Raw genomic sequence first — 23604 nt, forward strand, 5'->3', positions numbered from 1 at the left:
CGATTATAAACATGAAGGTCTGCATCTGACAATAACAAACTCCACCAGTGGTGAGCAGTACTTAACGACAAGCACAGAGTTATTACACCAGGACTCATTGCTATAAATGCATAGTCCTCCGCCGCATGTTTTGCCGGAGAGTGCATTGTCTCTGTTGGCATGGATTGAGACTAATCCCTCCAGATGAATGGTGGCGTCTAGAATACTGTCGCTGAGCCACGTTTCAGTAAGGACTAAAACACAGCAGTCTCTGAACTCTCGCTGTGTAGTGTGCTGGAGTTTGATACAGTCCAGTTTATTATCCAAGGAGCAGACATTTGAGAGGAATAGAGATGGTAGAGCTGGTCTGCTAGGATTAGCTTTTAGCCTAGCACAGACCCCAGCTCGCTTCCCCCAGTCTGTAGTCAGGCAGTGCACATCCGTGTGTTTGGGGGAGAGGCTTTGGAAGGACTGCTGAAGGTTGAGGTTTCTAAAAAATGACCTTCTCCACCGTTTCAATCTTTTTGAAACTGCTTTGAAAATTGATGCACTACCTGAAGCTTAATTTATAGTGCATAAGGGTAATATCTGCATGTCAAACACTATTAACTGTGTCTTCAACGAAGACAGGATTAATGATTATTTCCAGAATCAGGCTTTATCGGCCAAGTACGTTTGCACATACAAGGATGTTGTCTTTGGTCTACCAGTGGCTCACAGCATACAGTAGTTGACAATAGAAACTTACATTTGCTCGTGAGTTTGACATTATAAATTTTATACTTAATAAGTAAATTTCGACTTTGCTCTTACTGTATTATGTTGTTTTATATGGTGCTATTCTACCATTTGCTGGAATGACATAGTACCACTACCACCCAAATGCAGTATAAAAGGTACACGTTATAGTCGCTTGCTCAGGCACAAAGACATGTGGAATGAAATGTCTCCCAGTTTTGACTCTCAACATTCCCCAATCATGTGCATAACAAAGCTGTAAATGCTGGTCTAATCTGATCATATTAAAAAGAAGGCCTCTGCTACATAGAGCGACAAAAGACAATTTTACCTTTATAGTCACAAATGACTTTGACTCGATTATATCAGCGAGCAGAAGATGAGGTGGATGCATTCAATTTAGACATAAAAGGTTTATTTGATTTTGGGGTGAACCAACAAAAACATTTTTTTACATTTACATTTACATTACATTTACATTTACAGCATTTAGCAGACGGTCTTATCCAGAGCGACTTACAAAAGTGCTTTGTCATTTACTCATAGAATATATCCAAGTACAGTATAGTAGGTTAGAATTAAACATACCAATGAACTAGAATACTGTAGAATACAGGGATGAATGCTGATAGCTAGAAGTGCAAAATAAATAAGGTCTATCTTAAACAATGATAAGTGCTATAAACAATAAGTACATTTATTTCCGAGGGTTTCATGCAATATCTTGAGTACCATTCTTCCAACACCAAGGTTGCCCAATTTCAAAATGGCTACTGTGTAGCATAAAGTGCAAAAAAAAACGTTAAAGCCAGGAACCTTCTTTTAGAGTTTTTGATAATTATTGCTAGCAATAATCATTATGGATAACTAAGTTAGCTACGTTTAAAGAAAATGAAAGGTAAGGAACATTCACCAATAAAGAAACGCTCCAGATGAACGAGACGAGGGAGGAAGCCACCGAGCTACATGTGAAACAGGAGTTTCCTCTGCAACCCGCAGCGGGAATAACTCACCCAAAAGTGAATGTATCGAAAAGAGTTTACTAGGTGAAAAGAGGGATGGGCAGGATCTCGACAAAACCATGGCATGCCGACATGGGAATAACACCGTCTTGGCCCCAGGTAGCAGGAATCGTGGCAGACTTACTTTGGATAGTAGCACCTATGCAGCCGTTGCTGGTCAGAGGCCGTTATATGGCCAGACACCGCTGTCACGCAGTGGAATTAGCTGCAGGGATTCCAGACTCCAGCAGTTAGCCCTGGCATGGCTCCCCCTCATCCTGCAGAAAGGGAGAGAGATTTCTCTCTGTTTGACATGAGGACTATTTTCCTTTTCTCCTAGAGCGCATGGCTTTTTGTGAGGAGGACATTATTTCCCCTGAGGATGATCACAGGGCAAACAGAACGCTGTTTCTGGGCAACCTGGATGCCATGGTGATGGAAAATTACCTGTGTCGGGCTTTTGATAGGTTCAGTTTAATCACTGAAGTGGACATCAAATGGCCCACCAGGGTACAGAACAGCACATATGGCTTCCTGAAGTTTCAGAATCTAGACATGGCTCACCGTGCGAAGGTTAGCATTGCAGGCAGAGTCGTGGGCTGCAGTCCTATAAAAATTGGTTACGGCAAGGCCACATCCACCACGCGCCTGTGGGCAGATGATCTAGGCCCATGGGTCCCACTGGCCACCCTTGCCCGTGAGTTTGACCGTTTTGGCACCGTCAAGACTGTCCACTATCGGAAGGCGGAGCCCTGGGCCTACATTCAGTATGAGAGTCTGGATGCAGCGCAGGCAGCCTGTGTCCACATGCGTGGCTTCCCACTAGGAGGCCCCAATCGGTGCCTAAGAGTGGACTTTGCTGGCGCAGAACAGCGGAACTTGCAACCCTTCCCTCACTATGAACTGCTGCCAGAACCATTACTGCCCTGCGGGGGAGTGAGGGACAGGACACCGCCATCTCTGCATCTCAGTGATGCATTGCTGTTCCCCGCAGATTGGCCCACAATGCCTCGGGCTGGGGGAATGGGTGGGGCCGTGTTGGAACGTGAATGTAGTACTCAGAGGGCGTGGACTTTGCGGCATGAGCTGCAGGTACATGACCCCCTCCAGAAGCACCAGACAGCAAACCGCTTACCAGAAAGAGACGAGGGTGTGCGTCGGCACCCTCGCAACTTGCCCGAGCACAGTTCTGGGAGCAGTGGCCAAACCAGAGACTGTGAGTGGCTTCTTCATGTGGACAGGATGTCTCCAGGCAGACACCTCCACTTGAGCCTTGTTCTGGCATGTGAGGGCAAGCACGGGACCAGTGATGACACGGGGTAAGGCCAGAGCAGGTGTCTCCCTGCTTCAGGCTGATCACAAATGAGCAGCACAGGGTGTGGCATGGCCTTCTGCAACTCAAGAATAGCTGTTTTCCCACAGACATACACCTCCTGCAAGGGGAGCTGCAGGCAGCTGCCAGCCTGCACAACCTTGCCCAGACACATCCCCCGCAGCTGTGCATCACACAGAGGCTGTGCCTGGACCCTCGCAAACTGGATGAGGTATTGCTGCACACGGCAGCGGCTAGTCCTGCCGGCCATATTATGTTGCTGGCCATGCCAAGCGGAGAGGAGGTGGCAGGCGGCCTGACTGAACGGCCACTCAGGAACCTGGCGTCCTACCTGAAGTAGAAACAGGCTGCAGGAGTTATCGATATACCAGCAGGGGGCAGCAGAGACAAGGAGAGTGTATTGGTGCTGCATGTATTTCCACCATGCGATTTCTCCCAGCAGTTTCTAGACTCCACAGCCAAAGCACTTGCCAAATCAGAGGACTTCCTGGTCATGGTGATTGTGCGGGCAGCATCACAGTGCACTAAAAATGTCAAGGACAAAAACATCCTGTAATTATAGTGTCTGATACCACAGTGCACTGGGTCATAAGATATACAGTAGAAATAAATGGCTTGTTTATGTTCCCCTTTATTACAATTCTTACTTGGTCTTCATGATGAACTGGAACAAGCTGTCCTGGTTTTCAGAATGTATATGTTTTCCTAGCCTCGCCTTTTTCCTCAAATGTGAGAAACTGGAAATCATTGTTGCTAATTAAAATACAGTACATATAACAAAAGCATGAACAGTAACTGCAGATTGAATATCCGTTCTGCATTTCACACGACTTGTACGGTCATCAGTTACAGCCACACCTACATTCCCAGTTAATACTTTATATTTTTTTATTGGCAACATTCAGCTGCTGTTTGGTGTGTTTTTAATATGTAGATTAAAAAGTTGGAACTGCCCAGATAGATAACTGGTATTACCCAACCCTTCTGCCTGTAATCTGAGCACCTGGAAATGAGAAATGGCAGTAGCTATAATACAATTATTTTCAGTATTTTGGTAGATTTTATTTGAAGATCAGTAATAATTTGCTTCTCTAAGGCAAGTGGTTAACAATTCATATGCATTATATGTTTTTTTTTCCTGCTTTAACACACATGACCCAGCAAAATAAATTGCCAAGCCCAAAATTGTTGTATAGTGTGTAATGTGGGTTCTGTATAATACTGGGACTGAACACTGCCTTCTTTTTGTAGCTGAACATCAGTGTCTGGAAAATTGATGACAAATAAATTTAGATACAATACAGATACAATAGTGAAGCTCTTCAAGTTTTTAACGCTGTATTGGATAATTGTACATTTTGTTATTCTGTTGAAAATGTACGTAATGTAATTGGAATTTTGGATTATAATGTGTGGTCCATTTGCCATTTGAGGTTTACATACAGGTTTTACCAATGATTTTCCTTCTTATATTTTCAGCAAATTAACCTGGTTTAATGAAAAAGCAAAACCATCACATTTTAAAGCATAACATAATATTGCATAATAGGCAATGGTTTCACACAATGCCCCTTGTACTTCTACTTAACTGTAAATATGAATTGGCAATAGCTTGTATGGTGTTTCCTGGTATTTGAGAGTAGTGTGTGCAGGTCTGTGTCATTTGAACATCTCCAACTGGTACATGAAAGTTTGAAGAAATTTGGTAAACCTTCTATTTTTTGGTTTATCACATTTTTGTTGGTAGCTTCAATGAGCACTGTATTGCAGTGCTTTTGCCTGCGACTCAAGTTCAAGTTCAAGTTCAAGTTTGGTTTATTCGTCACATACATAGTCATACACAGTATAACTCGCAATGAAATGGTGGAGAGTGCTCTGTCCAAACTGAGGAAAAGAAAACAGGGGTGCATAGAGAAAAATATATATATGCAAGATAAATACATATATTATATGTATATATGACTCTATTCACTTTCCCTTTTTCTCTAACAAAAGAACTGTAGCTCTGTTGCACACCACAAATTGCACTTGATAGGATTTTGTTCTTAGTTTAAATAAATTGTCTCAAGCAGCATTATCTGCTTTGAAAGTGAGTTTGAGAACATCTGTGTCTCTTCTGTGGGTTTGAGACATCAGGGTTCAGGCACTGGGTGCTCCTTTGAAGTTTGGCAGGAGGCTGTGGAACACAAATGGTTTCTACCTGCTCTGAACTGAACTGTTCTCCATATTTAGCTGCTCAAGAAATTGCTATTTTACTACATGGAACTTGCTAAGGGTGCTTTCAGATGATGAGTGGCAAAATCTTTGTGCTGCCCTTTCCAGTGCTTTCCTGTGGAGAAAGCAGTGTTACTTCTGTTATGCCACCTTGCTCTTGTGCTCAAGGTTCAAACAAAATAGAACTGACCTAGATGCCACAGACCTTTTCAAAGCACAGCCAGTCAAACTAAATTGTTAACATGACAGAAGTAACTCACTTTGTCAAAATAAGGAGAAGAAAGTGACTCCCATCGTTTCAGAATACCCCATGAAGTTTTCTGAACCCACTTTATTTCTCTCTGGATCCTTGTCTTCTCCCATCTTGTCCACATAACTGCTGGTAGAGTTTTTTTTTTCTCTCTCTCTTTCAAACTGAGAATCATGATTAAAAGAAATGTTCTGCAGGTTGTTTTTAGGCTTGCAGTCAATCGACAGCTACTGTGTGCTGATGACATAAACATAGTCTTTATTGCAAAGACGTTGAAGAAACTATTCTAAAGCAAGTCGTTTTTTTGCATAATATATGAAAATTGTATCAACAAGTCAAATAAAACATTTTATTGATTACTGATTATGCAGCTTAGTCACAATGGCTTTCACAATTATCATTTATTGCAGGACTATTTCAGAATTAATTATTATAAGTGAACCTATTATAACTGGGTTTTACTTCTATGTGTTTTTGTTCCTGTGTGTCTAATTAAATGTCTTTTCTGAGAGCGTAAACTTCCCCCGCTCACTGTTCCTAATAATCTATAAACACCTAACATACTTTTTAAAAGGCTTTTTAAATGACTAACAATATTTGAAAAAAAAAGTTTTAAAATAGTTGAAGATGTGGTTTAAAAAAGTTTGATTAAGTTAATTTTCATGGCAAGGAATAACTTTGCAATTAATTGCCATTCATCTGATGACTCGTCACAATCTAGAGTTAATGCAAATTGCGACCACAAAAACTGAATTAGCAAAATTTGTGCTAGTCTCAAAACCTCAAAATCAAGCAGGTGTAGCTTCTCCAGCCAGTGCCAGTCCTTGAAGAGCATCAGTGGGAAATGGGTCACACAATTCTGGCTCAGGCAGAGCTTATGTAGGCTGATCAGATAGATATTCATATTCACTACAATTATGAATAGCTTGCTGTATTTTAATCTCTCATTATATATTCAGAATTATAGTGAAGTACACAAAGTTTCCAGAGAAACAGGACATATCAGACAGTGGTCCTTCATCAACTGTGCAGTACACCTGGAATTTTCTTCAGATATATGGTTTGCTATATGGCACTTTGCTTGCAATGCTCATGAAAGACCTCTGTACAAAACATCCTGTTTCTCTGGAAACTCACCTGGAATCTTTTCTCTCACAAACACACGCACATACACACACACTCACATATGTGTATGTATATATATATATATATATATATATATATATATATATATATATATATATATATATATATATATATAGATCCTCACTGTTTTAGCGATTTAAAATCAAGTCATCTGTCAACCGATATGTGTCATTTTATGCTGCTCACTGCACATTTATGGGGTTACCATGGAAACCATAGTATTTACAGCAGCAGTGATTGGAGCAGCCAGACAGCAAGAATTTGATATTTCTGTACACACACACACACACACACACACACACACACACACACACACACACAGGCATGCAGGCACACACATATGCAAACTCTGAAAGTTTCAGGTCAACAACTATGATGCAAATTTTGTTATCCACATTCAACAAACACTAAACTGTTCCTATAAAGCTCCCACACTATGGAATAACCTTCCTGTAAATGTTCAAGACTCAGGCACAATCTCAATATTTAAGGATAGACTGTCATTTTATTATTAACTACTTCCCATCTTAGGTAAAGGTGTAGATCTGGGGGTCCATGGGTATTGAGAGTTATGGTAAACTGGAATGGTATGGTGCTGTCACTTCACCTCTCTTTTGTCACTCAAGTTTGTTGACTGGGAACGGCAGAGTGCTGATGTTCCTGGGTGCCCTCATGCCTGTTTCCTTCTGGCTCTATTCTTTTAGCTATGCTGCCATAGTTAGATCGCCGGAGTCCAGCTTTGCACATTATAGTTTCCTAATTTAATAAAAATTAACTACTAATAGGGCAGTGGCAGCTCAGTAGTTAAGGTGCTTGACTTGTAATTGGAAGGTTGCTGGTTCAAGCCCCACTGTTGCCACTGTTAGGCCCCTGAGCAAGGCCCTTCACCCTCAAGATGTACTCACTCATAAGTGTAAGTTGCTTTGATGAAAGTATCAGCTAAATTACAGCTAAATGCTGTAAATGTAATTTACACACCCTTGTAACTGGACATGCTTAAGAATCTATTCTGTCTTTCTGCTAAGGTACACCTACCCATGATGTTACTGAGCCTCAACCCGTCATAACTGCCATGGCTACTCCCACCACCCCCTGATGTCCCCTGCTGTAGCTCACTACAACTCCACCCCAGCCAACTACTTCTCTACTACACTTAATGGGTGGGATGGGTTTCAGACATGTGCACACCATTGATACCAGACTAGGACTTCTAGAGAACTGGAATAGACATGAATTGCTTATTTTTTTCATTTTATTATTATTAATGGATTTTTCTCTTTCACTACTAATTCTGCTCCTTACTGTCCATATTGTTACTATTGTGTTGTCCATAGTCAGCTAGAGGAGAATGGGCCCCCCCTTTGAGTCTTGGGTCCTCTCCAGGTTTCTTCCTCATGCTCTAGAGTGCTTTTCCTTGCCACTGTCACCCTTGTCTTGTTCACTGGGGACTTGGACTCGGCCATTTGTAAAGCTGCTTTGTGACAACTCTTGTAAAAAGTGCTATATATATGATATATATATGAAACAAGGGGAAGTATCTAGATGATAAAGAGGATGGGTCTCAGAACTGAGCCTTGTGGGACTCCTTGAGTGACAACAAAGGTGGAGGAGGCGTTTCCATGGGTGTTTCCATAAATTGCTTTCTGTCAGTTAGGTAGGAGTTGAACGAGTCCAGGGCAGATCCATCAATGCCCTGTTCATACAGCCTTGACAGAAGAAGTGGAGGAACATACAGTGTGAAAGGCAACACTTGGGTCAAGTAGAATAAGGATACTAAGTGTACCCTCATCTGCAGACAGGAGAATGTCACTGATGACCTCTGTGCTTTGGAAAAGGCACAATACAGATTGAAATTGTTCAAAAAGCTTATTAGATTGTCGGTAGGCTTGAAGTTGGCAACGGCCTGTTCAAGGATTTTGGACAGAAATGGAAGGATAGAAATGGGATGGTAGGTGTTAAGATTAGATGTGTCAAGGCCAGGTTTTTTAACTATAGGAGTAACTGCAGAGATCTTGTAGGCTGAGGGACCTTGGCCAAGAAGCAGGAATTTATTGAAAATAGCTGTGAGATGAGGGTCCAAGGCAGGAACAGATGGTTTGGTTAGACAGGTATGGAAAAGATAAAGAGAGCTGGTGGTTGTTGTAGTGATGATGTCAGCAATTATAGAAGAATTAACAGTTTTGAATGCAGGAAGGTGGAAGGAATGTGAGTGGCAGGCTGAAGGGAAATCCGGGAGGTAAAAGAAGAGACAGCTGTATAATAATAATAATAATAATGTCTGATCTACTATGTAAGTTATCTGTTATCTAATTCAGCAGAATAGGAACCATCTTGAATATCTGCATACATAAGTGTGTTGATGTGTTCAGTTGTGTTGGCAGCATAATGTGGTTAATGATGTCTGGTGTGTGTTTAAGTGACGGGAGAGAGGATGTGCTGCCCTTTGCTATTTCTGAGCAGAATGTGGATTCTATTTTTGGGGTTACCATGGAAACCATTGTATTTGCAGCAGCAGTGATTGCGGCAGCCGGAGAGCAAGAATCTGTTATTTCTGTACACACACACACACACAAACACAAATACACACACACACACACACATACACACGCAAGCATGCAGGCACACACATATGCACATGTACATTCTTACAAACTATGAAAGTTTCAGGTCAACAACTATGCTGAAAATTTTGCTAGCCACATTCAACAAACACTAAACTTTTCCTACAAAGCTCCCACACTATGGAATAACCTTCCTATAAATGATTCAGACACAGTCTCAATATTTAAGGCTAGGGTGAAAATCAATCTGTACGGTCAGGCATTTTATTAACTACTTCCCCTCTTAGGTAAAGTTGTAGATCTGGGGGTCCATGGGCATTGAGAGTTCTGGTAAACTGGGATGGTATAGTGCTGTCACTTCACCTCTCTTTTGTCACTCAAGTTTGATGAGTGCTGATGTTCCAGGGTGCCCTCACACCTGTGTTTCATTCTGGCTCTTTCCTTTAGCTGTGCTGCCATAGCTGGATCTGCTGGAGTCCATCCAGTTACTGAGCCTCATCACATCTCAGCTGTCATGGCTACTCCCACCTCCCTCTGATGTCCCTTCCTGTAGCGCACCACACCGTAACCTCAGCCAACTACTTCTCTGCTACCCTTGATGGGTGGGATGGGTTTCTTTTTTTTACATGTTTAAAAATTATTTTTCTATTTAAATTATTGTTATTGTGGCGACCATTGTTGGCCAGAGGACGATAGGCCCCCCCTTTGAGTCTCGGTTCCTCTCCAGGTTTCTTCCTCGTGCTCTGGGGAGTTTTTCCTTGCTACTGTCACCTTTGGCTTGCTCAATGGGGGCTTGGACTTGGACATTTGTAAAGCTGCTTTGTGACAACAACTCTTGTAAAAAGTGCTATATAAATACACTTTTAGTTTTAGTTTTTATTTTTTGACTAAACACACCTAACATACTCAAGACACCTGTTTGGCTGTTTCTTGTAATCGTGCATGGGCTGTCCCATTACTGATGTTGACACAAGTGCTGGAGACAAACAAACTAAGTTGGCATGTCAGAGAGAGGGTAAATGTATGTTTTCATCTTGACCTAGAGAGAACAATGCAAACAATGAACTCAGACACACACACACACACACACACACACACACACACACACACACACACACACACACACACACACACACACACACACACACACACTCACTCATAGACACTCACATATACAAACCATTAACACGGATTGGGCACTAGGACCCAGAGGAGAAAACAGCTCCAGGTGCTCCCTCCCTCATAGCTCTCTTGCTCTCCATCATTGCAGCTACTGCATGTGTATGTGTGTGTGTGTGTGTGTGTGTGTGTGTGTGTGTGTGTGTGTGTGTGTGTGTGTCTGTGTGCGTGCGAGAGAGAGAGAGAGAGAGAGAGAGAGAGAAGCACAGATTAATCTGCTCACTTCCATAGGAGGCAGAATAGATATCCTCTGTTCCTCTATCATCTTTCTCACCACACAAGAAAGAACAGACATAGGAGAGGAGAGAGAACAGGAGAGAGAGGGGAGAGAGAGGGGAGGTGAGAAAATAGAGGAGGAGGAGAGTGAAAGGAGAAAAGGAGACACAGGGCAGTCTAGGTGGTGTTTCAATGCTGACTGCTTCTGATGATGATGAGGAAGATGACGAAGATGAAGATGATGATGAAGTTTTGAGGACACCACTAGCTAGGTCGAGTTATCCACAGAAGGTATGTTGGTTGGTGTTATATGTGTGTATGTGTTGAAAGTATGTGTACTAAAAGCACAAGCAATTAACAAGCAGGATCCCCCAACCTGTGTGTGTGTTTGTATGCATGCGTGTTTTGTTTTTGTTTTTGTGTGTGTGTGTGTGTGTGTGTGTGTGTGTGTGTGTGTGTGTGTGTGTGTGTGTGTGTGTGAAAGAGGGAGAGAACAATACTGATGACTGAGAATACCTCAGATAACACACATAAATACATAATTGCGGGCTTTTCACTTCCTGAAAACAGTCTGCTTCTGCATGTTGAGAACACTTGGACACACTTGTCTAAAAATAAGCATAGTGGCTGGGTGTGAATTAGTGTATCAGGCATTCCCTGAATGGAAATTCAAGTCTCGATGAGTGCAGTGTGAGCAGTAGATCTGTGTATATGTGTTTCAATTCATACAGGAACCACAGGCCACAGTACAATCAAAGCATGTTTTCAAATTTTTGTAACTGTAGTGGAATCTTCTGATATTTTGGGCAGGGGAGAATGTGTTCCCTTTAATGGTAAAAATTATAATCATAAGCCCTGAGCCTTCTTATAATTCCTATAAATTCAATCATTCACACACTCACACACATACAATATACAAAAAATGATTTAGTCAGGTATGTGGAGATGACTAATTTATAATAATAATTTTGAGATGAACAATTTATGATAGTAACCTTTAAATGGATTAATAGATTTTGGGTTAGTTGAGTCTCTGCTGAAACTCACGATTATGATCAGATTGGCTGTCCTTTCTTTTTCTGTTCAGGAAATGCTTGCAGTGCCAAGATAACAATGATGATGGTGATGAAGAGGACTCCTGCAGAAGATCCGCAGGGATCCACACCTTTTTGGTGTGAAGCAGGTTGTGGCTGTTTAGTTAAAGTTAAAGGTAAGGTTTTTCTCAGCCCTCTACTGAAGGATGGGACATGGCTCCATGAGTAACATCACCAGCCTGGTTCATCCCGTCCCTCTATGGAGTCACAGAGGAACTCCTCAGCTACGCCTCCATGGTTGGCCAATGAGTCTCGCTCTGACTCACCAGACGGGGTTGCCGTGTCCCAGTCGCTGGCGCTCCTGGTCATGCTCCTCATGGATGCGATGGCTGTGGTCGGCAATGCAGCTGTCATGCTGGTCATCGCTAACGCACCGCAGCTCCGCAAGTTTGTGTTCGTGTTCCACCTGTGCCTGGTGGACCTGCTGGGCGCACTGTTACTTATGCCCCTGGGCATGCTCTCGGGCCGCACCTTCGTTAGCGAGACTCTGTGTCGCAGCTACTTGTTCCTCAGTGTGTGCCTGGTCAGTGCCACCATCCTGTCCATCTGTGCCATCAATGTGGAGAGATATTACTACATCCTTCACCCCATGCGCTACGAGGTACGCATGACCCTTGGGCTGGTGGGTGGGGTCCTTAGCGGGATCTGGGTGAAAGCGCTGGTTATGTCAGCACTGCCCCTACTGGCCTGGATAATGCAGGGGGGGCGGGGCCACTTACTGGAGACAGGAGGAGGTGAGGTCAATGGGGCTGGGACTGTACCTGCCCCGCCCTCCCAAACAAACAGACGGTGCTCTCTGCACTGGAGTGGGGGTGGAGCAAATCGTGTGGCATTCATGGTTCTTTTTGCACTTGTGTATTTCCTGTGCCCACTGCTCCTCATCCTGGTTGTGTACTGCAGCATGTTTAAGGTGGCTCGCGTGGCGGCCATGCAGCACGGCCCCCTGCCCACCTGGTCTGACAGCCCACGCCGTGGACGCTCCCAGTCCCTGAGCAGCCGTTCCACTATGGTAACCAGCTCAGGCTCCGCCTCCCACAGCGAGACAAGTGTAGGTGGCCGTGGCATGCCCCACCGGCCGTTTGGAGGGGGCAAAGCAGCAGCTGTGCTGGCAGCTGTGGGAGGGCAGTTTCTGTTTTGCTGGATGCCATATTTCTCCTTCCACCTGTATGCAGCACTAGCGTCCCTGCCTCCTGCAGCTCTGCCGCCCCTGGAGGACGTGGTCACCTGGATTGGCTACTTCTGCTTCACTTCTAACCCCTTCTTTTATGGCTGCCTCAACCGGCAGATACGGCAGGAGCTCAGTAAACACCTACCCTTCCTGTTCCCACCCACAGCGGAGGAGGAGCAGGACCGACTGCCAAGCCGTGAGGGCTCTATAGAGGAGAATTTCATGCAGTTTCTACAGGGAACCGGCTGCAACATGTACAACCAGGACTCACAAAATGCCTCAAGTTCCAAAACGCCACCCCATAGATCTTCCCCCTTACTTGCACCGCCCCTGCCACAGTCTCAGCCAATCCCTATTGACTTCCGTATCCCTGGACAAATTGTGGAAGAGACTTCTGAATTTCTGGAGCAGCATCAGGTTAAGAACAGTCTTATCATTTCAGATGGCTAGGATACAGAGAACTCCATTCCAACATTCCAGGATTTCAATCCATTCTTAGTTGCATTAGTTGATTAATGTATTGTGAACTTCCTGTTTATTGTATGACATTCTTTAGTTTATTTTTCTGACAGAAATTCTACCTGAATCAGGTGATTGCGTGGAGGAGAGTATGAGCTTAGTGAGGTGTAAGTGAGGTGTTATCTGCATCCTGATTGCAAAACAGCAGCGGTTTTAGGCCACCGCCACTCTGCTGGGGGCCAAAGAGATTGTTGAAGGCTTGAAACCCAACACTTCTGTTGCTTTATACCTCTGGGTTTCTTTTTTATTGTTGGGAATGATTAGCTTTTGTTTTACCTTTGAGAAGTAATCCACTGGAGTACCACTGGAGTGATCAGAGTGAACAGAGTGATCCTCTCCCCTCCTCTCTCCCAACTAGAAGCACATTCACACACTCAGCATTTGGGACACAGTGGAACCTGAGAAAATCTTATAGAGTTCAGGGAAAATTACATTCTTGTGTATTTTATAGTTGATTATTTATATGAGTTCCTTCTACATATCAAGTGTCTTTTCAGTAATCCTCAATCCAAAAATCCTTCCTCACTTATTTTGAATTACTGGTTTGAGTAATGTTGTGTATGTATAAGTTATATTTTATTTATATATTTACCTAGATGTTATTTTACCTTGTGTTGATGTTGTAACTAAAGGGTCAGGTAGAGAACAGACCTACATACACATGTACAATATCGTAAATACACAATACATAGGAAGCAGCATAACCCATTCACATTGTTCCATGACCCATAGTACAGACACAGCAGTGATGGGCTTCTTCTCTCAAAATAATTGAGACATTATGGGGTTAGGGTTTCTCCAAATGGTACAATCTCTATAAGGTCAGTGATTCAGAGATTAGGGAGTTAGAGTGTTACAACATCATTACCAAATGGTTACAGTCTCAAAAATATAGGCATAAAATGAAGCTGAACCAAAAAGACCATACCCTCATATGATGGCAATAAGTTGGTGTTAGACACATTTTTTTCTTCCTCTATGTGTGAATATCCAATAAAATACACAATAGGAGGTAGCTGCAGAGTGGGCAACAAAACCTGAGCTAACTAACCAAACAGAAAAGAAAATACAATCACTAAACATTATAACCATCACCAAACTAGAGGAAAGAATGGTGCTCACCGCCTTCATGAGGGTTAATTATCCACTATACAAATACATTAAGATTATTTGCTAAAATTGCAGTTTACACACAAAAGACACAAAAGTGTATGTGAGTGAATGAGTGTTCAGGATGGCTCTAACAGGGCAAGAGAGATATGTTACCTTCTGAGCATCAGGTGAAGTTGGTGCTGGCTAAACCCTCCCCTTGAGGCTGAACACTGACCCTAACCTTAAGTTGTAACCTAAAGCAGCTCCACAGGGAGTGCCACAGCCTCCGGAGGTAGACCACAAGCTTTCCCATATTTCAACGGCAAAGGATCAATGTTCATGCAGATAATCAAGGAAAGGAATCTATCAAATGCCTGATAGGGAATCAGTTGTCTGAACTTTTATGTACAAGGATGATTTACAGATTACCAAATATTCCACCAAGCTGCAGTACATTCATGCAGGAGACCATTTCTTTCACCCAGGTGTCCCTGACTCCTCTGTACTCACATGTACTCACACACACTTACAAGTGCATACAGTAGCCCTACCCTTTTCTCTTGCACACATAGAACAGAGCTACAAATGAAATCTTTCTGAGGCAATGACTACAGATCTTCTGGGCTGTAGGGATAGGAGGATTGTTTGTGCTGTTCAGTGTTGTTGATAAACAATGGTTATTAAAATGGAACAGCTTCCCCTTTCTACCTCAAGCTCATTTGTGTGAGTGTGAGTATGTGTGAGAAAGACAAAGTATGGTTTTAATCTGGTCAAGGCTGGACTGCAACCTGTGTGTGTGTGTGTCTGTGTGTGTGTGTGTGTGTGTGTGTGTGTGTGTGTGTGTGTGTGTTTGTTTGTGCAATTAGTTGCTAAGATTTCTTCCACTATATCAGGGTAATAAATGTTTGTGTTTCATAATAAGCTTCCTAGTGTTGCAGACACATAGCTGAGAGAAACTGTACATTCACACCTCCTCCTCCTTGTCCCCCCTGCATTTAACACACACACACACACACACACACACACACACACACACACAGCATCCATGTGCTATAAACCTTGTGACCTTTTGTAGACATTTCAGCTTCAAAAACATGAACATCATCAAAGAAGTGTGCAGTCTCACCCGAAACTTTGATCTGGGCCCATCCAGTAGGGGGTGTTACCTAATGCTCTAGTGAACCATAGATTATAACTCTTCATATGTGACTGTGTCCCTAATAATGAAACTGGGTGTGTTTGTAATGATGGTCTGTGTGTGTGTCTGCAGCACCCCCCCCCCCCCCACCCCCCCAGAGCACGAGTCTCATGCATACACTCCTGGCTGCTAGGGATCTTTGTTTCCATGGAGACCATCAGCAGCGACATTTCACAGGTGGTGGTAGGAGTATATTTCTGGAGAATCTACTCCAAACACACCCCCCTGTCCCTCATTCTTTCCTGCTTTCTCTTTGTCCATGCATTTCTCTCTCTGTCTCCCTCTCTAAAAAGTCTGTAATAAGTGTACTGAAAGATTGCAACTGAAAAACATTATTAGCCAGTAAATTGAAGTGCTTTATATGACATGTCACAAAACACTACCTTTGGTAGTCTAGTATGTAAATCTGAAAGAGGTGGTATTATTATCCTTTGAAACCAAAGAATATTAAAGTGGCTATTACTAAATAAATCTGAATAAATTACTAAATCTGACCTAAATTAACAGATTTGGATCACAGTTGCACTTTTTAAATCACCAGCACAAATTATAATCTTTTGAACACAATTCAACAAATGTTTTTCAGTTTCACAAAGGAAAACTATTTGGGGAAAACAGTCTGTGTACCTTATGTTCATTTGATTTTCTTGTCTGAAAAGAAAACATAAAAATGAAAAGCAATGAACTTTCCTGAAAATTGTTTGTCGAGCCAAACTGGGGGGAAAAACACATATCAATGCATTTCCTGAGGCAAATAGAGATAATTAGACCATGAGCTTTAACATGTTTTTATTTATATATTCTTTGTTGTTTGTTTTACTTGAAATTTCTACATTAAGAAAAATATACAATACAATAAACAGAGCGTTACATATAAATAATTACAAATTCATCCAATAAGCACATAATCATTTTAGCTTTTTTATTAAAATGTTATGCAATAAATATAATTAGGAAAGGCTGTGATAAAAACTTTGAAACTGGTATTAAAATTACACTCGTTTGATTCATAAAGGTGGTATTTACCTAGTATCAAGAATAAATCAATTATATATATTTTGTGGCAACTGAATTAAAGGGACAGCTACACCTCTTATATCCTTTTTAAGGGAAGTAATAGAATTACCCCTCAAGGGGGCGGGGGGGGGGGATTCTAAAATGCTTTACTTGGAAAATAATAATAATAATAATAATAATAATAATAATAATAATAATATAGGTATTATTATAATTTATTATTATTATTATTATTATTATTATTATTATTAATTCTCATGAAAACTCATAACCTGTAATAAATGAGCAAAATCTGCTGCCCCTATGTTATTGCTTTAGTGCATTAAGCAACGTTAAGCTTTTTCCACGTTAAGCATTTTAAAATGTCCTCACGAAATTTTTTCTGTCATCTGTTATCTTTAACCGGTATAACTCGAGAGAAGCCATTAGGCTGCGCAGACCGATCGCCGCCTGACTCGATATAAGTGCATGTCACCGGCGCATGTCAACGGTTACAGTCAGTGGTTACAGTCAATGGTTACATTCAGGCGCAGCTATAATTTCGTGACAGCGAAGGTTTCTGCAGGTCTCCAGGTTTCACGGACTGCACCGAGAAGCGACTGGATGACGACAGAGCTTAATCCGCATTGGCTAGAATATCCGATGTCAAACACGCATCCACAAACTGTAGTTAATACAGCAAGCAAGCTTTTAAAATTTTAGTGTGTATAGATATTATGCTCAAATGCGATATTTAGTTTGATATTCTTTAAATAAATGTTATGTTATATATTTGTGTGAATTCCACAAGAGCAGCCATCTCACGTGGGGATCAGCAGGTAAAACTGTCCGGCTTGTCTCTCTCCTCATCTCCTCCCCGACTTCAGCCAGCTAATCTTACTAACTACCAAGGCGAGGTGCAGTTTATCTCGGACAAGTCACCAGCCTCCTTTTACATTTGCATTTTGCAAATTTCATTTTGACAGTTCTCCACAGAGATTTGGGCACATTATGAGTAGCTTTATTTAAATTAAAATTTATTTCCCAATCTAATTAACATATTTGATGTAATTGTGAAATAATGGTTTCAAAATGATAACTAAAATGTTAATCACCTAATATGCATTTGTACTCAGTAACAAAGTGCTAGTGAAATTTAATGATCAAACTCACCACCATGCTAGAAAGATGGCAAAAATCAGATGAATAACAGTAAATGTCCACTTTGCAATAACATATTCCCACTCTACTGCACTCATTCTGCAACAAACATACACCTCGTTTCATTCTCACTCTTCCACCTGCCAGCCAGCAAATCAATGTGCAGCTTCAGCACGATAAAGACAACAGGTAACTTTTTTTGGAACATGGGGGATGAATTTGTAGAGTAGCCAAGATGGAGCGTATGGTAGAACTTATTAGGCACTCACTCAAGTGTTGGTACTGCCAAATTGAAAGCCATGGCAGAACATCTCTGCACTGTGAGCAAGGATATGGCCTCTATCACAGAAGGCCATGGGGTTGGCCCCTATCACAGAAGGCCATGGGGTTGGCCCCTATCACAGAAGGCCATGGGGTTGGCCCCTATCACAGAAGGCCATGGGGTTGGCCCCTATCACAGAAGACCATGGGGTTGGCCCCTATCACAGAAGGCCATGGGGTTGGCCTCTATCACAGAAGGCCATGGGGTTGGCCCCTATCACAGAAGACCATGGGGTTGGCCTCTATCACAGAAGGCCATGGGGTTGGCCCCTATCACAGAAGGCCATGGGGTTGGCAGAAGGCCATGGGGGTTGGCCCCTATCACAGAAGGCCATGGGGTTGGCCCCTATCACAGAAGGCCATGGGGTTGGCCCCTATCACAGAAGGCCATGGGGTTGGCCTCTATCTGTCTTCAAATGTATGGTCACATCTTTTGCAGCAAGGACAAGTCAGTTGCCACCCACCACAATACATTAAATTAATACATTTTAAACATTTCAAAAACAAAAGGAAACACTGGCTGATTTTTAGAAAAAGGTCCTCTCTGCAACCTGTTACTTTACAAGCCACTGAGAGTGTGGAGGAGTATTTGGGACTGTTGAGAACTATTACTGACTCTAAACTCATCTTGACTGCCAACACACTGGCAAGATACACTAAAGCACAGCATTGGCTCTATTTTTAACGTAGACACAAAACACTGAGGTTGTTTTATATAACCTTTATACGGAGTGTGGTGACCTATCCATCCACTGCTGGGGGTAGGACTGTCTCAGTCCAGAATATGCTGAACAAGGTGATAAAAATGGGTAGGAAAACCACTGGCTCTAATGTAACAAGCATTTTCCAAATCTCAGAGGAGTATACCATCAAGCTTGCTTTTAGGATACAGGACGATGCATTTTTCATTGAGGTCTCTCCACTCTCCTTTGGATGCAGGTTCCAAATGCCCAGAACAAAAACCAAACAAGCCATCACATCATTTGTGCCCAGGAGCATTCAATTACTGATTTATTTTGCCTTAGATTCTGTTTAATTCAAGGCTTCTTGTTTGGACCTAGTTGCTTGTTAGCTGTAATTACTCACTGCAGGTGTAGTTTCTCCTTGGCTTTAGGAGTGAATTGAGGGACAGACTCAGCACTTACTGAACTGAGTGAAATTAGGACGACTCTAACTTCAGATTTTAGTGTGCTTTGGTTTTTCTCTGTGATCATCCTCTGGTTAGTTAATGAAGGCTCTGAGTTTAATTACTTCTTCCTTAGATTCTGTTAAATTCAAGGTTTCTTGTCTGAACCTATGAATGTATACGTCTGTAGCGGTAATCAACAAAAGACTTTGCTGTTCTTTTCAATGAGTTCCTCATCTACAGCTCACCTACCGGACCTCGCAAACTCATCTAAGTATCTTTTTCCTCACACTATCTCAATCTTTCATGTCATACATCCACAAACCTAGCATCCAATCTGAAATGTGTTCCACAATTCCTGTCCACATATCCCACAGATCTCCTTGACACTATCATCATGTACAGTTGTGTTCAAAATAATAGCAGTGTTTTTAAAAACATGAGTAAAGCTCAGAATCCTTATAATAGTTTTTATTTCCATGCATTGGGAACACTGCACGTTATATTCTAAATCAAAACATGAAGAAAAATGTATCAATTTTTAAATTACTTTACAGAAGATTAAGAAAAATGAATATTGGGCTGTTCAAAAAAATATCAGTGTCTGCATTTTTTCTTCACAAACTCAAATATTTACTGTATAAACTGAAAACCTTTAGGATTTACTGTGAATCACTAAACTAATATTTAGTTGTATAACCACTGTTTCTGAGAACTGCTTCACATCTGTGTGGCCACTCCATAACTTTAATTTTGTTTGTCTGGAACCAAGATGTTGCTTGCTTACTGGTGTGTTTGGGGTCGTTGTCTTGTTGAAACACTCAATTCTTCAGCATAAGGCAATATGACTTCTTCAAGTATTTTGATATATGCAAACTGATCCATGATCCCTGGTATGTGATAAATAGGCCTGACACCATAGTAGGAGATACATCCTCATATCATGATGCCTGTGCCACCATGCTTCACTGTCTTCAGAGTGTGCTGTGGCTTGAATTCAGTGTTTGGAAGTCATCTGACAAACTGTCTGCGGCCCTTGGATCCAAAAAGAACAATCTTACTTTCATCGGTCTACAAAATGTTTCTCCATTTCTCTTTAGGCCAGTCCATGTGTTGTTTGGCAAATTGTAACCTCTTCAGCACGTCTTTTTTTTAACAGTGGGACTTTGCGGGGGCTTCTTGCCAATAGATTATCTTCACACAGGTGTCTTCTAATTATCACAGTACTCACAGGTAACTTCAGACTGTCTTTGATCACCCTGGAGCTGATCATTGGCTGAGTCTTTGCCATTCTGGCAATTCTTCGATCCATTCGAATGATAGTCTTCCGTTTTCTTTCACATCTCTCTGGTTTTGCTTTAAATTTTAAAGCATTGGAGATCATTTTAGCCGATCAGTCTATCATTTTCTGCACTTCTTTATACGTTTTCCCCTCTCCAATCAATGTTTTAATCAAAGTACGCTGTTCTTCTGAACAATGTCTGGAACGACCCATTTTTCTCAGGTTTTCAGAAAGAAATGCATGTACAACATGTGTTGGTTTCATCCTTAAATAAGGGCCACCTGATTGACATCTGTTTTTTCACAGAATGAATGGCCTCACTAATTGAACTCCACACTGCTATTATTTTGAACATGCCTGTTTCAATTAATTATTCAATTACACAAACTCAGGAGCATGCATATGATGAATGTTTGGTCTGATGATTTTCTATGACTACTACACCTACTGGTAAGTTATTTGCCATGTAGTAATATAATTTCTACCAAAAACAGTGATTGGTCTGGTTAGTCATGTTGGACTGCTATTATTTTGAACACAACTGTACATTTATAGCATTTATCTGACGCTTTTATCCAAAGTGACTTACAATTATGACAACTTGAGCAATTGAGGGTGATACCAGGCAGTTCTTGAAGGAAACTGTGAGTTCATGGTAAGGGTTGGAAGTACCTGGGATGTACAGAAGCTCAGTTTTACTGGGGTGGAGCTGCAAATGGTGGGCTGATTGGCAATTCCAAAGCCCTCCTGCCACTAGGATCTGTGATGGTGCCAAACGTTGTGATTAAATGAGGTTGCTGAGATTGCAACATATATGATAAAGGGCACTGCTAAAGGGCAGTTGACTTATAATCAGATGGTTGCTGGTTTAAGCCCCACCACTGCCAAGTTGCCACTCTTGAGCAAGGCACTTAACCTCTGAAGATGCCCACAGCCTGGGCATAACTTTGGATAACCAGTTGTTGTTCTCAACTCATGTTTCAAATCTAACCTGGTCTTTCTCTAAGAGCCATCGGACCTCTACAACTTGTCAAGAATGCAGCAGCACAACTGGCCTTCAATCTTCTGAAGTTCACACATCACTCCACTTCTGTGCTCCACTGGTTTCCAGTAGCTCCTCACATCAGATTTGAAACCTTGATGCTTCCCTACAAAGCCAAAAATGGACCAAATGGACCAAGGGTCAAAGCTCAATCCAAACCTCAAGTACAGCTTGGCTTGAAATAGCATGCTTCAAGTCTCATGGCAAGCATTGGGACTATTCTCATTCCTTGCTCCAAGATATTGGGATGAACTCCCACTTTCTGTCCACACAGCAGAGTCCCTTGCAGTCTTCAAACTCAGAATGAAGACCCATCTATTCGTGGAATATTTAAATGACCACTGATCCCGCTCCTGTATTAACTAACTGAAACTAATACTTATTGTAGGGTATTGTTTATTATACTGATGTTGTTTAACAAACTCTAGCACTTATTGTTTATTGCACTTATCATTGTTTAACATAGACCTTATGTATTTTGTATTTCTACAATATTCTAGATCATCGGTATATTGGACTCTAACCTACTGTACTGTACTAGGATATATTCTATGAGTAAATGGCAAAGCACTTTTGTAAGTTGCTGTGGATAAGAGCGTCTGCTAAATGCCATAAATGTAAATTAAATAGTTTAGATACATGCATTCACACTTTAGATTATGCACTTTTAATCACAATTCTAAATAGTGGCTTTTTGTTATTGATGTTTTAATGGTCTTAGATGTTTGGTGTTATTTATTTATTGTTATTAATTGCTCTTGGCATATTAATGTGTAATGTGGCCCTTCCTGTGCACGACAAATTCCCTTCAGGGCAATAAAGGTTTCAATGAATAGGAATGGCAGCCTCATCAGTGGACCAAGAAGTGCTGGCTTAAAAGGCTGAATGATGAGATGCAATTCTCTAACATTGAAGCATCAGAACAAGTGGAGAGCCACAACTATAGGAATGCAAATGTATGTACTTAAGATGCAATTTGTTATTCAGATGATAAAGTACAAATCCGAATGGCTCAGCCATTATTTGTGCTATGGCATAAAAAGGTGCTGCCAATTTCTTAAAATCTTATTTTATATTGTGTTGTATTCTATTTTTAAATGTTGCATTACAGATAATTTTGGAATATAGATACTTTTGGAATATGTTGTGTTGATTTGGGATCATATGTATGTGTGCATTTATATTTGTGTATTAATGTTTTATATGCATATGTGCCAGCCTCTCAGCTTCTCAAACTGCCAAAATGTGAGTAATGTAGTACAAAAATGATTTCCATATAGGCCCACTAGCTGGGCATGTGAAGCACTTACAGGAGCAGCTTTCTTTAGTTGGAAATTAATAACCTTGCACTGCTCATGAATATGAATAACTATTCTGACTCTCTAATTGGTGTGTGTGTGTGGCTGTGTGTGTGTGTGTGTGTGTGTGTGTGTGTGTGTGTGTGTGTATCATGACTATTTGAAGTGACCACGAAAACCCTGAGTAACAAATTATTTCAAAATAATTTCAGGCATGCTATTCTCTTTGAGCTGTAAAGAGAGGGCAAGATTTGTGCCTGGTGTGTCCAGCAGAGGGACGTGGAAATTGGCCTTCTCCAAGTGTCAAAGGGCAGATGAGTATTTAATCTGTTTTGTATAATCAGACTTTAATTGTTTAGCACAGCCTCATCACTGACTTTGGAAATGGGTGTCACTGTATGATCAGAAAACCCTACATGGAAGTACCAGAGAACCTTGCTACAGATATTGTAGAAAGAAGCAGAGGCAAGTATAATGTTTATACTGTTTATTTTGTTTCACGGTGTACTGTGTTACAGCAGAATCTATGTTTGATCAAGGTTTATGAATAATTAGATTTTTAAAACACAATGCTTGGTATTTTGTATGTCAAGAGTTTAGAAATGCATCGATTCATTATTAGGCCACTGGTGGTTGGTGTAGGGTGTAATGTTTATGACTGTTCTGAGTGCTTCAGAAAGGACGTAGTAA

General features: G+C 41.5%; 1 protein-coding gene and 1 pseudogene across 1 annotated transcript; both read left to right on the plus strand.

Moving 5' to 3' along the window:
- The first annotated feature begins 1798 nt into the window (after window positions 1-1798).
- On the plus strand, window positions 1799-3607 carry LOC113590943 (annotated as a pseudogene).
- A 6971-nt stretch (window positions 3608-10578) lies between these two features.
- LOC113590940 (G-protein coupled receptor 61-like) lies at window positions 10579-15194 on the plus strand. Its single transcript, XM_027031279.2, has 2 exons — window positions 10579-10908; window positions 11705-15194. The coding sequence occupies exon 2, from the start codon at window positions 11911-11913 to the stop codon at window positions 13327-13329; it is 1419 nt and encodes a 472-aa protein (XP_026887080.2). The 5' UTR covers window positions 10579-10908; window positions 11705-11910; the 3' UTR covers window positions 13330-15194.
- The last annotated feature ends 8410 nt before the right edge of the window (window positions 15195-23604 follow it).

The sequence above is a fragment of the Electrophorus electricus genome, chromosome 20, assembly GCF_013358815.1.
Source record: "Electrophorus electricus isolate fEleEle1 chromosome 20, fEleEle1.pri, whole genome shotgun sequence".
NCBI classification, from domain to species: domain Eukaryota; kingdom Metazoa; phylum Chordata; class Actinopteri; order Gymnotiformes; family Gymnotidae; genus Electrophorus; species Electrophorus electricus.